General features: G+C 45.3%; 1 protein-coding gene across 1 annotated transcript in view; it reads left to right on the plus strand.

The window, feature by feature from the left end:
• The window catches only part of IQCH (IQ motif containing H), a 50,953-nt gene that overhangs the window by 31,916 nt on the left and 2,179 nt on the right, over positions 1 to 16,858 (plus strand). The window contains exons 16-20 of the mRNA XM_058811101.1: positions 6,080 to 6,200; positions 7,151 to 7,437; positions 12,709 to 12,876; positions 15,308 to 15,433; positions 15,968 to 16,029. Coding sequence (XP_058667084.1) covers positions 6,080 to 6,200; positions 7,151 to 7,437; positions 12,709 to 12,876; positions 15,308 to 15,433; positions 15,968 to 16,029 — 764 coding nt within the window. The remainder of the gene's footprint in view (positions 1 to 6,079; positions 6,201 to 7,150; positions 7,438 to 12,708; positions 12,877 to 15,307; positions 15,434 to 15,967; positions 16,030 to 16,858) is intronic.

Here is a 16,858-nt window from a genome sequence, read left to right on the forward strand (position 1 = left end):
TAGGTAATCATTGTCTACCGCCAGCGTGCTGTTCCTACCTTTTATTTTATTCGAGAAATGCACAGATCTCAGTCTGGAACCACTATACCTTCCAGCCATTAGCTCTCACTAATTCATAGCATTATTGTGCTAAGATTGTAGGAGTTGTAATTGTTGTGGTATCAGTGCTGTTAATTACCGGAGTAAACAGTTGAAATGGTGCCAAGGTCTATTGTACAAGGCAGAGGAAAAGGAGGTTTAAATGTTACTTCCACCATCTGGGGACTGGAGGAGAGGCAAATGCTAGAAAACAGCAGTGAGGCAATATCAGAACTTCAGCTCCAGGGTTTGAGGCCATATGGATCCAGAATATTTTGAATCAATTGAATTTAAGTGCCAGTTTGTAGCAATAACAGTGGGGAAGGAGAGGATAAAGCAGGAGCACTAAAGAAATCTGAAATGCCTTAATGTTGGTGCAGCCAATAAAATGCCTGCTTGGATTATTTTAAAAATGTTTGTTTTGCTAAAATCCAAAAAGTAACGCATAGGCAACTCTGGGAATAAAGGGAGTTTAAGTGTGTGTTGTTTGTGAAAAACAATGCAGGTTTTGTCTGACAATTCCTGTAGCATTACAGCAATTTCCATAAAATTCCTGAGAAGTGACTGTGGATTTTCCATATAAGGTTTTTTTCCTTTCTGAAACCACATTTTTGGAATTCATTAGAATATTTTGTTTAGAGGTACAAACCAGAAAGGAGAGCAAGTCACAGAAGTGTAGCAATTTTATAGAGATGGAAAAAAAGGGAAGTCAATTAATTGCGAAAATAATTTTCTTCTGAGGACACCAGAATTGTTTGTGCCTTTGCAGAAATCTCACTAAAATACAGAAAATGCACTTGCAGAAATCTCTCTAAAATACAGGAAAATGCCTTCAAACACTCCTGGTCTCATTTTATGTGAGAATCAACATCCCAATGTCCTGAACTTACAAATGCTGCCTTTAAAATAAATACAGGATTATTGTTTTGAAGAGAGATTTTTGAAGATCATGACAATTATGTTTTCTTTGCTCTGAAAGAAGATGTGGGGAACCTTACACATGCAGGATGCACCTTGCAAAAGACACAATTTGGAATATTTATTTAGATTGGAAAGCAAACTAACTAGTAAAATTATCCTGATCCTAAATTCACATTCAGTGGATAAACAAGCAGAATTATTTGAGGAGTTCACAGCACTTTGAAGATCCTTTTCCTGGCTGATTTTTGCAGCACAGATTTGATCTTTGATTTCCCTGCATAGATTGTTTTCCGAGCAGGGATCTGGCAGCAAATTGCCGCTGCCACTTTCGGAGTGTTTGCAGGAAATAGGAAGGATCTCTCTTCCTAAACAATCCTGGTTTATTTATTTTTTATTGGTCTGTTAGCAGATGTTGAAGTAGTTCAGGGCACAATGTAAACATGTGCTTTTCAATGGATGCTAAATAGGAAAGTGCACAATGAAAGGAGCGCTTGGGAGGGGGTTTGGAGCAGGGCAGAGGGGGTTTTGTGGGGTTTTTGTGTGTCTGTGGTTGAATTTAGAATTAAAAGAAGTGCTTGATCTTTCAGTGCCCAGACCCTGAGCGCGCAGAGCCGTGGCCCCATGTGGTGTGAGAAAAGGAGCAGCACTTGAAGGGCTGGGGCTTTGAAAAGGAGCTCAGCTCCTGGTTGTGGCAGCCTGGAAGGGGCTGTCCCGTCTGTGGGGTTCATTGAGGCCTGGCAGATGTGCCCCAGCCCCACAAACCCTTGAGTGGGAGCAGCGCCGGCCCGGCGGGCAGCGAGGATGAGCCCAGGCAAGTGCAGGATTGTGGGCTCTGTCTTCTGCACCCCCTCCATGGCAGGCAGCTGAAATGGGCCATTAGCTATCAGGGAAAATTGTCTTTGCTCCTTTCAGCAGATGGAGCAAATATTTTACAAAGCAATTTTACATAGGAAAAGCATTTGTGTGAGGCGGTAATGACGGCTGTTTGCCACGATGGGACCCGAGCTCGGAACATGCTTTCCCAGCTCTGGGGAAGGCAGAATTGGCACTTTTTTAATTTTAAAATTTGCAGTTAACACTGAAAAGCCCGGGCTTTAAATCAGGTTGCACGCTTTAAGAAGATAGAGGGTGTTCAGTGTGCTGCTTCCAAAGCCATTCCCAGTTTGAGAGATCTCTCCATTTATTCAGTTCACTGTGGTACTTTGTGCTTCTGGCCGGGGTGGACCTGTCTGAATAAGAAAAAAGTGCCCAATCAGTCTAATTTGCAAAACAGGAAATAATGGCAGTTACTTGGACATTTGGGCAGCAGGCGCTGGCTCCTTCCATGGTTGCTGGTGTCACTGAGAACATCAGGGCTGGACCAGCTCCCACCCAGGCTGCAGTGAGTTATCCCAGCTCCACTGCTCACAGGAGAAAGGATGTGCTTATAAATGGCAGGAATTGTCATTGTGCCATCCAAGTGGCATAAATGGCCACAGCTCCACTGACTGCAGCAGAGTCGTGGCACTTTGTATTGCTCAGGAGCTCTCTGCTGATTTTATTCTTCTCTGACCCACTCGGCTTTCCTTTAAAGGAATTTGGAGTTCCTTTCTTCACTGTGTTTGCTTGCAAGGTCTAAATGATCCTTTCCATCTGGTTTTTAGCTAAAAACCCCTGCATCTTATGCATCCTGCTCTGCAGCCTCTTGCTTTCCCCAGATCTTTCTTCCTGCTTCTATTTCTTCTTCCTATTTATTTATTTCTCTTCTCAACCAGCTTTTCAGATTTTCTTTTTTCTTTCTGTCTCCAGCAGATTTCCTACCACTGCCTTCAACATCTGCCACTCTTGGTCCTAATTTTGTGTTGCAACTGCCTAAGAAAACCTTTCAAAATTCATCTTGCAGAAGGGTGAGAAATTATTTCTCATTTAGTGGGGAAAAGCTGTATTTTTTTTTTTTTGGTGCTTCTTCATTGTTATAAAAAGGTGCTAAACCAATTGGGAGAGATGTAAAGATTTCTACATGATGTAAACAATATTTGAGCTGCTCATTTTTAGTGCTTCTGAGAAACATCAGCTGCAAGGTTTGAACAAATGCTCCCTGTTTCTGTTGAGCCTGTGGTCCTGGATTGTTTGGGGCCACATCAAGAGAGAAAACATTGGTAGGCTCTGCTGGAGATACTGTCCAATTTAAATGAAATTAGCCAGCTGAGCACTGATCCTTTTAAAAGGTTTGACTTCATGAGTGAATGTTGGATGCGGGCTTGAATTTGCCTACTAAAACTCCCTATAATCAGGATTATTGCCTTTTTAGAGCTTACAGTTGCAAAAAACCCTCCAACCAGGATTCCAGGAGCTGATCCCTAAAGGGTGAGTCCCTTCTGTGGGCACCCTGAGTGCCCAGGCTTTGTTCTGAGAGCCCACCTGGGCTTGGGGCTCAAGGGAGGTTTGGCAGATTTTCTTGAATTGATTATTTGTTTAAAATCCTGCTTTGTTTCTGTCAGACAGGTTTGGTGCTCACATCCTTCACACTCCCCAGAGCTGTGGCTGCTCCTGGATCCCTGGAGGTGTCCAAGGCCAGGCTGGAACCTGGGATAGTGGCAGGATGGAATGGGATGGGATTTAAGTTCCCTCCCAACCCAAACCACTCCAGGATTCCATGATTTATTATCCTAAAGCACCATCCCTAGATGTGCAAGAGAAAATTTCCTTGAAGTTGTGCCTGATTTTGCAGCCAGGTTAGGGAGGTTTCTTCCACAGCCAGGTGTGATCCTCCAGCTCTGTGTGAAAGGAGAAGCAACTCAGAACTGTGGCACTGGAAATCTGTGTCCCACTTTAATTGTTCCTTACACAAACCTGGGCACAGCACTGCCAAATGCCTCCACATCCAGCAGACATTTCTGTTTTGGTTTTTTTCCACCTGTGATTTATCAAAATCTTTCAGGCAGCCGCGGCACACCTCTTGCTTTGTTTGTTTTTATATTTCTGTTTAAATTGCTCCATACCCTGAGTCAGCAGGTCTCAGGGATGAGGAGGGAATGACAGAGGTGTTGCTGGGTGCACTGCCAGCTGGGAGCTGATTTGTGGGGCAGCAATTCCAGGCCATCCATCAAGGCTCACATCCTCCCTCCAAAGATGACAGGATTTTCATGAGCCACCTCAGCCCATGCCTTGTTGGCTCAGCAATAATTCAGCACAAACACAAACCTACACAAGGCCAATGGGTGTTTGCTCACTGCTCTGCTCTTTCAGTCAGCTCAGCCATCCAAAATTCCTCCTTCAGATCCTCAGGAAATGAGCAGGGTAAAAACCTGAAGCTGGGTAAATTCTGAGTTTAGATCTCATGCTTTCTGTGCTCCTTTATTATTGGGTAAATTCTGAGTTTAGATCTCATGCTTTATGTGCTCCTTTATTATTGGGTAAATTCTGAGTTTGGATCTCATGCTTCATGTGCTCCTTTATTATTGGGTAAATTCTGAGTTTAGATCTCATGCTTTATGTGCTCCTTTGTTTTTTGGGTGAATTCTGAGTTCGGATCTCATGTTTCATGTGCTCCTTTGTTTTTGCCATGAGGTTGTGCTGCTCAATGTATTGATCTACTGACTAAAACCACTTTAAACCCCTTTCTTTGTGATATTTTTTAAGTCAAGAACATATTTTCCTCTTTATTATATGATAGGGGTCCACATATCCCAGATCAGCATCACCATGTGAGCACCCATATTTTTAAGGTATTTTTCCCCTCAGTTGTCCCCCTTCCATGGCTGGGCAGCTGAGGAGGCCCAGGTGGAAAATCCCTTTCCTGCAGTCTCAGGGTGGCTGCAGCCAGCAGCAGGGTTTATCCAGCTCTCCTGCACACAGAGTTCATCCCATATTCCCCAATTGTCCAGAGGAGCTGTGGCTGCCCCTGGATCCCTGGAAATGTCCAAGGCTGGATGGGCTTGGACAGCCTGGAACAGGGGAAGGTGTCCCTGCCTTGGCAGGGGTGGAAAAGGGTGGGATTTCAGTTCCCTTCCCCCCAAACCATCCAGTGATTCCAATCATTGCTCCATCCTCCTCGTGCTGGTAGGCAAATCCCAGTGAAGTCATTTGGAATTTGCATTTTTGGTTACTTTCCATCATGTGCTCCATGACAAAGCCCATCTCTGCAAACTCGCTGCTCCGGAAAAACAGCTTTCATTTTTTATTTGCTATTCTTAGCTATCAGCCACAAGGATTCCTCATGTTCCTCCAGAGCCTGGCATGGGGTGATGGTGGCTGAGGACATGGCAGGGCCAGAGCAGGGCTGGTCACTGCTGCAGCTGAGCAGAGGGGATGGAAACAGGGGAAGGAGCCCCAGGGGAGCAGGGGAGGCTCATGAAGCAGCAAGGAAAGGAGCCTGAAGCAATCCAGTCAGGGTCCTTGCACTTTATATGCTCCTGTTCTTCTGGGGCTTTGGGGAGCACTAAAAGCAGAGCAGTTACTTGCTGTATTTAATGGGGCTGGGCTGTGTGTGTGATAATAAAGAATTTGAAACTAGGAAAAAAGCTGCTTTAGCTGTGGAGTGACTAATCAAATCCCAGCAAAGACATGGGCACTTGGGAATTTGTTACAGATATTTTGCAGATTTAAAAGGATATCTCCTGCTTTAGAAATGCTTTTGCTTGATTATTCCTTTTTCTCTTTTTTTTTTTCTGTCTAAAGGGTATTTGGGTTGATAGAAGAGCTTAAACATAGAACCAGCAAAACTATTGCTGGCATATGTGACTATTTCAATATGCTGCTTCAAAATACAAGCAATGTACAAGTTATTGACTGCTGCTATTGATCCCAAAGCAGTTACCAAGTACTTGGCATTTTCAGATGCCAGATCCAATTATTGATATAAATTATAATGCGAGAGATGCTGTGCTGAGGGGGGGATTGGCTTTCAGAGAAGGAAAGTTTGCAGGAGGAGGGAAGAGGAGCAAGCAGAAAAATTATAAAAGGCTTCCTGACTGTGGGTAAACAGTAACCACATTTTTTTTTTTTTTGCCTGTTGGAGGCCTGGTTTTTAATCACCCCACAAGCAGTTTTCATTTCTGTAGTAAAATTGCTTGTGGTTCTATTTAATTTGTTTCTGCAGGAGCTAGCTTTGGTGAAGATCTCCCAGGAGCTGCCGGGCCTTTTAGCACAGCACGTACAGCCAGTCAATGAGAAACGATTCCCTACATGGGAAAAATTCCTCCAAACATTTCTTACTCAAGGTAAATAAGACTGCAAAGTCGCTGGGAAGTGTTAGAAGGAGTAATTATGCCATATTGTCTGCCATATTCTTGTTAGTCTTGGGCCCATTTAAATATTTATCTCCTTTTATTTCTCCATTATGCTTCAAATGTTCATTTACCAATGAATTATGGGCCACTGTTCTATCATTCACTTGTCTTATCCAAGCTTTTAGTCCATATTTATCCTGGATTCTGAATCCATAAGCACCAACTCCTTAATCCTTGGGTCCTGCACCAAAGGCTGTCACATCTGGGGAAAGGTTTTAGGGAATTGCAGCATGTGAGGTAAATGTGAGAATATTTAATATATAGATTTCTTTATGGAATAGGCAAGGATGAATCAAAGCCTTGAAGGTATTTTTATTTTTAAATAATGCCACTTAACACATCTAGTACCAATTTTATTACATAGCTGTTAATCCAAATAAATGGGGTTATGGCATTATATGCAAGGAAAAGGCAAATCCAGAGTGCCAGGCAGTTACCTTGGTGATTTTCCTGTGGAAAACCAAGCTGGAAATTGTTATTTCCATGCCAAATTCCTCTTGTGGGTGAATGCCACAGGCAGACTCTTAGCTAAGACCATTACATGGATGGGAGTCTCCAAGATGAGCTCCCAGCAGGAGCTGCCATCCCCCAGATCCCAACATTGCATTTCCCAGCTGTTCTGGGCTGGTGCCGAGCTGGATTCTCTCCTGCCACCCCAGGGATTGTTTTCCAGTCAGTGTGGGACTGACCCCCTTTGGAAGTGGGAATGAAAATCACAAATTCAACTCCTTGTTCTTCCATGAGACCCGCGATTCTGGCTCTGCTGCTCCCCTCGCTCTGACTGATTTGCTGTTTCTCTTGGAGCTGGGGGCTCCATCCTGTGCCCTCTGAAGGGCAGCACTGGTGGGTTTGATCCCACGGGAACTCCTGTCCCGTTCCAGGGGGGGTGATCGAAGCCTTTCCCTGCTCGGGCAGCGTCGCCAACCTGACGGTGGATCTGCTGATCGAGCCCACGGGGGAGCTGACTCTGCTGGCATCTGGGGAGCAGCTCCACGCTGAGGGGCCCCTCAGATCCTCTGGCACCACCATCCCACAGCGTTCCGTGGATCCTGGGCTTCTCCAGGCTCTCTGCCTGAAAGTTGGGGAGGCCTGCAAAGCCAAAGGAGTGCTGGGCTACTTCTCTGTGGACTTCGTGGCTTTCACCCATCCCCGAACGGGGCGGCAGCAGGTGAGTGGGGCAGGTCTGGGACCTCACCCTGTCTCCCTGAGGCTCAGAAACCCCAACTTTCCCATGGAACTCCAAAAAATGTCAGGAAAAAGCTTTGCCCTTTGGAACAAACTATTTCCAAACTCTGGGGCATGCGAGCTGAGGGAAGCACGGGGGTATTCTAACAGCACCTGAGGCATCTCCTTGTTTTTCACTCTCCTGCCATTGTTTTCTTCCGGGATCTTCACCGAGGACCTCACCTCACTGTTTAGGATGTGTTTGACTGTAAAAGGGAGCATCCCTGGATTTTAAGGCTGTGGGGAACTGGGGAGCTTTGAGGTTTTTGGGAGCTGACAGCACTGTAAGTGTGGCTGTGGTGAACAAGAGAATCAGAATAATCATGGAATCATGGAATGGTTTGGGTAGGAAGGAACCTTAAAAATAATCTCATTCCATCCCCTCATTTTAACACCTTTCACTGTCCCAGGTTTCTCCAAGCCCCATCCAGCCTGGACTTGGGCACTTCCAGGGGTCCAGGGACAGCCCCAGCTTCTCTGGGCACCTGTGCCAGGGCCTGCCCTCACAGTAATCTGTGAGCTCTGCAGTTCAGATCCCGGCTATATTTGACTCCCAAAATGGATGTGCAAGGCACTGCAATCAGAACTCTGGGTGAGCCATACTGGGCAAGTTCCATGGGAAGTTCTTTAAAAAGAGGAAGGGATGACATCCTCACCCATGGAAATCCATGGGAGTTCTGCCAACTGCTCCACTCAAGCCAGGAGGTCACTGAAATGCAGGATTGCTTCCTGGATTATTGAGGTTGTGACATTTCCTGGCACAAACAAGGACACGTTAAATCATTTAGTGATTATTGTGGCTTCTTAGAATTCCTGTCTGTTCCCTCTTGGTTTTCTTCCCTGTTCCCAGCTGATTTTTACCTTAACATTTCCTATGTTTATCAGCATGTACCACAACCTTAACATTATTTAAGCACAGGTTTTTAAATTTAACTGGATGTGGAGGCAATTAATGAGGCCATCTGTCTTGTGAGAGAGAGATCACACAAAGGCTTGTGTTCCTGAAAGCACCATTTTTTTGGCAAACAAGAAATCCTGTCAGACCCTTGGAACATTTGCTCACTCCTTTCACAAGGGTCCCCTTGAATGCAGTAGGTGGGAGGCTCAGATGCAGTTCCTGGGAGTACAGGATACTCAGGAATTCTTTCCAAGTGTGTTTTACAGAAAATAAAATATTGATTTTTGGAGCACTAGGAGAAAAGGATGGATAAGGAACAATGTGTGTTTTCTCAGTGGGGAGACAGAGCCTTGGCTGCCACGAGATCCAAGGGGCAGGGAAAGCTGGAACTCCACACAATTCCCTGTTTGCCTCAGGAATTTGTTTCCATCTCAGTTTCAGTTTGTGCCTTGATCCTGAGGGAAGGGAGATGGAGATGCTGTTTTGTGTCATGGGGAAGAAGTGGAGGTGCATCATTTGGAGTGAATCCCTTCTGATTCCCACTTTATTTTCCACAATGATCATTCCAAGCCAAACCTTGGTCCCTGGGAGTGGAATCCTGCCCAGAGCTGTCAGATCCCAGCTGGGAGCTGCACCCAAATAAATCCACTGCGTTGACTGGGAATATTTAACACATCCACTTCCTTACATAATAATTTGGAGAAGCAGGATCCTAAGCCACCTTTTCCATAGGTCTGGTGGCTTTTACACAGCTCCAGCCTTTCCTAACAGTGAGGGAATAATAAATTGGATAAAGTGCTGGGGCTGGACAATTCCAGCAATTTTCTCCAGACAAAAAACAACACATTTTTATGTGCTATCTTCCAACAAGAGGCACAGTGCTGCCACCAACCATCACCCAGCAGGACAGAGGAGTGGCAGAGCCCTACAATTGGAGTTTTTGGGCGAGCCCAGCCCATGCCAGCAGCTGCCACGAGATGGCAGCCGGAGGAGAGCCTGCAGCACCGCCCCAATCCATCCTCCCGCAGGTTGGGAAGTCACAAAAGCCACTCTCTGCATTAATATTTAACTAATTGACATTTTTACAGTATCACTCAAGCACTTCTTTAAAACTAGCACGGGTGCTCTTCACAATAACGCAGCCGTCGATAGCAGAGCAGATAAAACAGCTAAACCAGAGAGAGCCGAGCTGTAATTTAGGAACTCTTTAAGAATTTATGTTTCCTTCCCTTCTCAAGTTTACATTCTAACGCTGAAGCGTTTTTATGGAAGCTGTAAAGAATTCCAGCATAATTGTGGCTTTATTCACTGGAGCTGTCTTCAGCACAAAGCACCAGCTCTGGAGCTGTGTGTGCCCAAGGAGAATCCCCTGGAAGCAAATGTTCCCTGGGATAAACAGCCAGCAAGTCTTGCAGGATGTATTTCTAACTCCTTTTGTTTCCATTGGTGGGAATCTGGAGAGTCCTAATCTGTTCTGTGCTTAGCTTGACCTAAAACCAGTCTTAAATCTATCTAAAATCTTAATTACTGCCTTTGGACTTTGAAAATCAAGTATCAGTTCTAGGCTGTTCTGTTCCACTTTAATTTCTGAACATAAATTCTGAAAATCCCCACATTTCAGATGCAAACTCCTTGTGTTCTGCTAATTTTCCATGCAGTCCTGTCAGGATTTGACACTCCCAATCACAAATGTGTACAATTACATCCCTGCTCTTATTGTGTGTGCTCAGAAAATGGGGATGGGGTCAATAATAGATGTTTGTTAATCTGTAGGGTTGTATCATTCTTTACTTAAACTTTACCTTTGCACAGGTCATGTCTAAGAGCTCCTGATTTACTGGAGGAGATTATTTATGTGGCCAGACCCCTTGTCCAGGCCCCATTTCTGTAGCAGCACAAAGGGGATTTAAAGGACATTTTTGTGTTTCCATGGCAAAAGGGAATCCCCTGCTAGGATAAAGCTGGAAAATCTTGTGCCATCTGATGCTTCTTCCTCTCTCCCCCACGCCAGGGATGTTCTGGGACACATCCAGGGCAGGAGGGGACATGGCCACAGCCAAAGTGTTCTCAGAGAGCCCTGAGCCAGGCAATCAGTCCTTGGGGGTGATCCCAGCTGGCACCAAGGAGTGACCATTTGGCTGCTCTGAGTTCCAGCAGGGGTGGTTCAGCCCCGGGCTCAGGGATGGAAGGAGGTGGACAGGTGGCTTCCAGCCATGTTTGCCTTCCTCCTATTCCTCCTCCTCCTCCTTCTCCTCCCCACACCTTAGATTGGAAAATGAAAATATTACTATGACTTTACCTGAGGAGAATGTGAAGCTTAAGGGGGTTTTGGAGCTCTCCTTTGTTACAGCAGGGGAGGGGATGGACATTTCCTTCATCCCCCTGTAGATCCAAACTCTTCATTTTACAGGCAGCAGCAGGAATGGGGCTGAGATGATGAAATCACACACAAAAACGATTTAAACCCCTCTGGATGCAAACAGCAACTCCTTAAACCAGAATTTGGTCAATCTCATCATTTCCAGCACAGAGGTTGCCCTGCTGAAAGCCTTTTCTGTTCTTCCTTGCTCTCCCAGCCCTTTCCTTGGGAGCCATTCCCTGGAGCAGGGGCTCCAGAGCAGCTCCTGGGCACTGGAGCCAGCCTGGCGGGCTGGGGCTTGGTTTAGGTGGTGTGAAATGCATCACACGAGTAATTACTGGGTTTTGTCTCCATCTGAAATGAAAACAATGTCCTTTGCTCCTGTTTGAGTTGTAGGCACTGACCAGGTAGGATCTGCCCCACGCCTGGTGGGGTTTGTGTGGGTCCCTGGGAGGGGGGAATGGATTCATCCACTGCTGATGGCTGCTTTGTGAATGTTTGTTAATGTTTTATCTGCTGTTAAATCCTCAGCCCATTCCCTGCATTTTGCTCTGGGACTCACTTCAGTCACAGGGATGTTTTGGCTGTACCTTTTTCTACCCTTTACCTTTTTCAGGGTGCCCCTTTAGTCCAGCTGCCTCCTGCAGCTCTGTTTGTGTTCAGTAAAGCTTCAGGTGTGGATTTTGAGATCAGGTGTAATATCAGAGTCTGGAATAAGAGCAAACACTTCACCTGGAGCCAGTGAACAGCCCTCAGATATCTGAGATTTTCACTCCCTGGTTCCCTCATTCAGCTTTGTCACTTCTTTCTGAGGGCAAAGTTTTAATTGAAAGGGCAAAACCCAGCTCAGACAAGATCTAGGACATATTGACACGGATTTGTTGATAATATTTATCAAAATTAATGGAACACTCCCACAGTGTGAATAGCTTATAATTGTTATTTGGCTCATTGAAAAGGTTGGCACACACTGGGAAAGGAGAAATGGACAGCAAAGTTCCTCCTGTCTCACAGAAGTGATGATAAACAATAAATTATTGAAGAAAATTAAGTATTATAATTGGGGAACATCCCCCTATTACTAAGTAAAGCCAGCCATTAGCATCCAATTTGCATTTTAGACCGTGCAGCAGGAAATATTTAAGTTGACAAATAGGATATTTAATACAGCAACAGATACTTGGCAGTTAGACATTAACAACTGTTACTGGGGTGATTTATTCCCCATTATCCAAAGGGCATTACTCTGTGCATATGATTCTGAAATTAACTCCACTTTTCCAAGAGGCCTTGGCTGCCTGACCCCTTAATATCCTTATAATGAGTCCATTTACCATTCCAGGGCTGAGGCGAGTTGTTCACTGGGAGATTTGTTTTAAGAGGTCCTCTGTAGGGCAGCTCTTGGTGTGTGGGAACATCTCTCACTGGCAGAGTAGGCACAGGGATTTTTAAAGTGGGAAAAACTCCTGGGAAAAGCAAGCTCTGGTTATTGGGGTGGAGAGCCTTGCAGAAAGAATCCATGGTGCTTCCCTCAGCCTCCCTGGAGGATTAGTTCTGAAGTTACAGAAGAGTTCTGGCTGTTCCTGTTTGGAAGTGGTTTGTGGAATCCCAGAATGGTTTGGGTGGGAAAGGACCCTAAAGCCCCTCCAGTGCCACCCCTGCCATGGCAGGGACATTTCCACTGTCCCAGGCTGCTCCAAGCCCTGTCCAGCCTGGCCTGGGACATTCCAGGGATTCAGGGGCCGCCCCAGCTGCTCTGGGCACCTGTGCCAGGGCTGCCCACCCTCACAGCCAGGAATTCCTTCCTCACATCTCCATCACTGCCAACCCTGCCCCAGCACCGGAATGCCAACACACAGGACAAAACCAGGCAGAGATGTTCCTTCACAATTGCTGAATTTTGCTCTTCTTGTTGTTCTTTTTAATTTATTTGAATGCCCCTCTTTGTTTTTGATTAGGTGTGGGCAACAGACCTTGACCTTGGCTACAGTGACCAGCTGGCTCTGAGTCAGCTCCTGGTGTACCTGACAGATGGAAATGTGGATTGTGGCTCCAGCATCCTGCAAGCACCTCTGGGAGCAAAGGAGAGCCAAAGCCAAGGGGTCCAGCACGAGGGGACAAAACCTGTAAGCAGCGATGTGCTCCTGAATACAACCATTCATGGAACTCCCAGTTCATGTTCTGTTCCAGAGGAGCTGAATCTGCTCCCTTCAGGTTTTAAACTGCTGTCTTGGAGTTTACCAGGTTAATGAAGCCATGGGCTAACAGCACAGTAGGAATTAAAGGGGAACAATCTCATCCCAAGGCCAGGCTGGACAGGGCTTGGAGCACCCTGGGATGCTCCAGGTGTCCCTGCCCATGGCAGGGGTGGAATGGGATCAGCTTCAAGGTCCCTTCCCTACACAAATATTCTGGGGCTCTATAAAATAGGAAGAAAAGTCTTTAGAAAAGCCAGCATGGGGAAGTGTCTGTCTGTGTACATACACATATGGACAGACAACAAAAGCTGTTTGCCATATTTTGACAGAAGATTCAGAGCTCCCTTTTTTCCATCCGTAGAGGAGGGGATGTATCACCATTCCAAAAATGTCATGGAGCTGTAATTTAGAGGTTAACGAGCTCTTGATCCATTGTTCTCGTCAAGCAACCACTTTTAGTTGGAGAGAAGTAAATTAGATCTGGTTAGTCCCAGTAGTCCAAGTTTTAGAAATGAAAAGTAATCAAGTAGCAACTTTTTTTAAATTAAAATTCTGTCAGAATTAACACAAATTGTTGTTATTTTATGCTTTATTTTTAATTCTTTCTGTATTTCTGAGATTTTTATCTCCTGAAGAGTTAACTACAAGACTCCAGTCTCCCAGGAAAAGAGAAAAAGAAACAAACCAAGAGACAAATGTTTTTACTGCACATGATCTGTAATGAATGATTAAGTAAAACACTTTGTGTAAAATTATGATGTTAATAATGATTCTGTCCCTTTTAATTTATTAGATATTCTCCATGCTGAAGGGCTGATTTTGATAAAACGGAGCAGCCCCGCAGTTTGTGCAGGGATTTTATTTTTAGAACTCCTTCTTTGAAAGAACAAATTTCCTAGATACTGCTGCTCCTGTAATTATGTACAAAACCAATCACTCATTATAGTTAGGATACATTATCTTCTAGACAGATGAGGCTAAATAAGCAACACATTAATAATTCATCCTGCAGTTCATTATGCATGTGTATGCATGCTTTGTAGCTGAAATAAGCACCTCATCAACCTGATGCCAACCCTTAAACAATAGTTCTGTGTTATTGCAGCCACATTCAAGTTTACGCTTGTTAAACTGCTGCTTGGATTATTTTATCAAGCATTCATTTATTTGTGGTCCCCTACTGCAGAGAAACAGATTTTGGAAGCTCCTTTTTTAAGTTAATGACTTGAGCAATGGGTGTTATTAATTCTCAGAATATTATAAACATGATTAATTTTCAGGCAGAGATGTATTAGATCAGGATTTCAGCTATGTCAACTTAAATGAGTCAATGTCAAAACAAATATCATTTTAGGGGAAATACTGTAAATTTCAGGCTTTGATGTGCAGTGTCCCTGCTCCCAGGGACATTAAAAATAGCACCAGGAAAGCCCTGGTTTGGAACAGCTCTGCTCAGAGCTCCTCAGAGCAACAACTCTGTTCTTCTGGCACTGGTGGGAGTTCAAACTTAATGCAGCACCAGCCTTAATCCAAGGGGGAGAGAGGGCAAGGTCAGGTGGGAATAAATATTGGGAATAAATTCCTCCCTGTCAGGGTGGGCAGGCCCTGGCACAGGAGCCCAGAGCAGCTGTGGCTGCCCCTGGATCCCTGGAATGTCCAAGGCCAGGCTGGATCCAGTGCTCTCACAGAGCTCAGTGACCACTGAAGCTGTGAAAATACCAAAATGTGCTTCATGGAGCAATTCTGTGGATGTGATCTGTCAAACAGGGGTTTGTGGAAATGTCTGTGTCCAGCAGAGCCTGTGAGGAACAGGAATTCCTCCAAATGGAGCCTTACTCCATGCTGAGTTCACTGGCAAAAAGCCATTTATGGAATCACAGGATCCAGCATGGTTTTGGGGTTGGAAGGGAACTTTAAGCTCATCCCATCCCACCCTGCCATGGCAGGGACACCTTCCACTGTCCCAGGCTGCTCCAACCCCATCCAGCCTGGCCTGGGACATCCCAGGGATCCAGGGGCAGCCCCAGCTGCTCTGGGAATTCCAGCCCAGGGAACACTTTGTTCCCAATATCCCACCTAACCCCACCCAATCAGTCTGAATCCATTTCTTGTCCTGTCCCTCCATCCCTTGTGAACAGTCAGTCAATAATTCAGCGTTTTAGCTGTTGGGTTCTGATACAAATGGTGTGACAATGAGGAATCCTGGGTGCAAAGCCAGTAATTCAGCATTCAGCAGTTGGGTTCTGATATAAATGGTGAAAATGAGGAATCCTGGGTGCAAAGGCAGTAATTCAGCACTCAGCTGCTGGGCTGTGCCCCGAGCTGGTGTGACAGTGAGCAGTGCTGGTGTTCTCTGCAGCCTGCCCCCAGCAGCCCCCGGTGTGCCGTGGCCAGCAGCCAGCTGAGGCATTGCAGCCTCTCAGGGATCTCCTACAGCCTCCTCCTGCACACCTGCAAAGCTCACGGCATTGGATTTGACCCCCAGGTAAGAACAGGAAACACGGGACAAATGTGATGTTCCTCCTGCAGAATTTTTGTTTGTAAAGTCTTTTATGATAAAACCACTTCTAGCAATGTAAGTCATAAATCATGGAATTGTTAGGCTTGAAAAAGACTTCTAACATCATCCAGCCCTCAACCCACCACCCCCATGTTCACCACTAAGCCATGTCCCCAAGTGCTACATACACTTATTTTTCTTTCAATTTAAGTGTGTATAAGACTTTTAGGGGTTAACCTGCTTCTTGATAAAAATAACTGTGTAAGGAGATAATTTTTAAGACACTTTTGACCATCCCTTACTGCTTTGAAACCCAAATATTTGCTGTGAAATAGACTGCTGTATTTATTGTATTCTCTACAATAAGTTAAAACAATAATCTATTTAAACTGAGCAAGAATTCCTTACACACAATCCCAAACCAGCCCTCCTTAGTTTGGGTGTGTACTTACTGTGACACATTTATTACAATTCCCATGATTTGAGGAATAAATAAAGCAATTTTGTCTTCATTTACAGGAAAAACAGGGAACAGTTTTTGTGTTGTATGAAGACCAGAAGCGACACAGCCTGGGAATGATGTAAGTGTGGAGTGTCCCTAACCCAGGGTGACAGACAGCTGGGGACACCCTGGATGTGTAGAGAGTGACAAAGGCTAGTGACAAGGGCCCTGACCTGTCCCAGGACTGGCCTTTGGGGCAGTTTTAGGGTGCATTTCAGCATTTCAGCAATAAAGAAAGGCCAGGGCTGTGCTGAGCCGGGGCTGGTGGCACTGCAGGCTCAGGAGCTGCTGGAATTGGCTTCAGGAGAGCTGCATTCCCTTCAGGAGCAATCCCTGCCATGGATCAGCACAGCCTTGCTCTTACAGGCAACATTATTAAAGGCCTGACTTCCAGGAGGCAAAGGAGGGTGAAGTTTAATGCCTTTTTACATTGTTCTTGCCCAAGTCTCCTGCCCAAATGGGCTGTAATGAGGGAGGAGCTGCAGCGTTGTGCTCTCAGCCTGTTCTGTATTCCTTTGGTGCTGCAGCTATTTCATTAATGACCTGGATAACAAAACCGCTTCTTCAAGTGCTGGATGTGCCTGCAAGTGTTCTGGAGGGCAGGAACAGAATTCAAAATGCTCTCCACAAATTGAAGGAACAATATGAGAAATAGAATTAGGTTTGGCTGGAACCAGGTGAAAGAAACTACATTTAGAGAGAAGTAATGAATATGAGGAACAAGGAGGTTTTGGGAGCAGGATCTGTGAATTAAACAATGTCTTTTTCCTGTGGAAAAAGATAAACAGTGAATCCTGGGAGATGCTGGAAGAAATCCTGCTGTTCTGTGAGAGGGAGGCAATGAAAATGTTTAGAGTTCTGGAGAGCATGAGTGACATGGAAAGACTAAAAAGGAGAGGGAGGGCAGA

The sequence above is a fragment of the Ammospiza caudacuta genome, chromosome 10 (genome assembly GCF_027887145.1).
Source record: "Ammospiza caudacuta isolate bAmmCau1 chromosome 10, bAmmCau1.pri, whole genome shotgun sequence".
In the NCBI taxonomy this organism is placed as follows: domain Eukaryota; kingdom Metazoa; phylum Chordata; class Aves; order Passeriformes; family Passerellidae; genus Ammospiza; species Ammospiza caudacuta.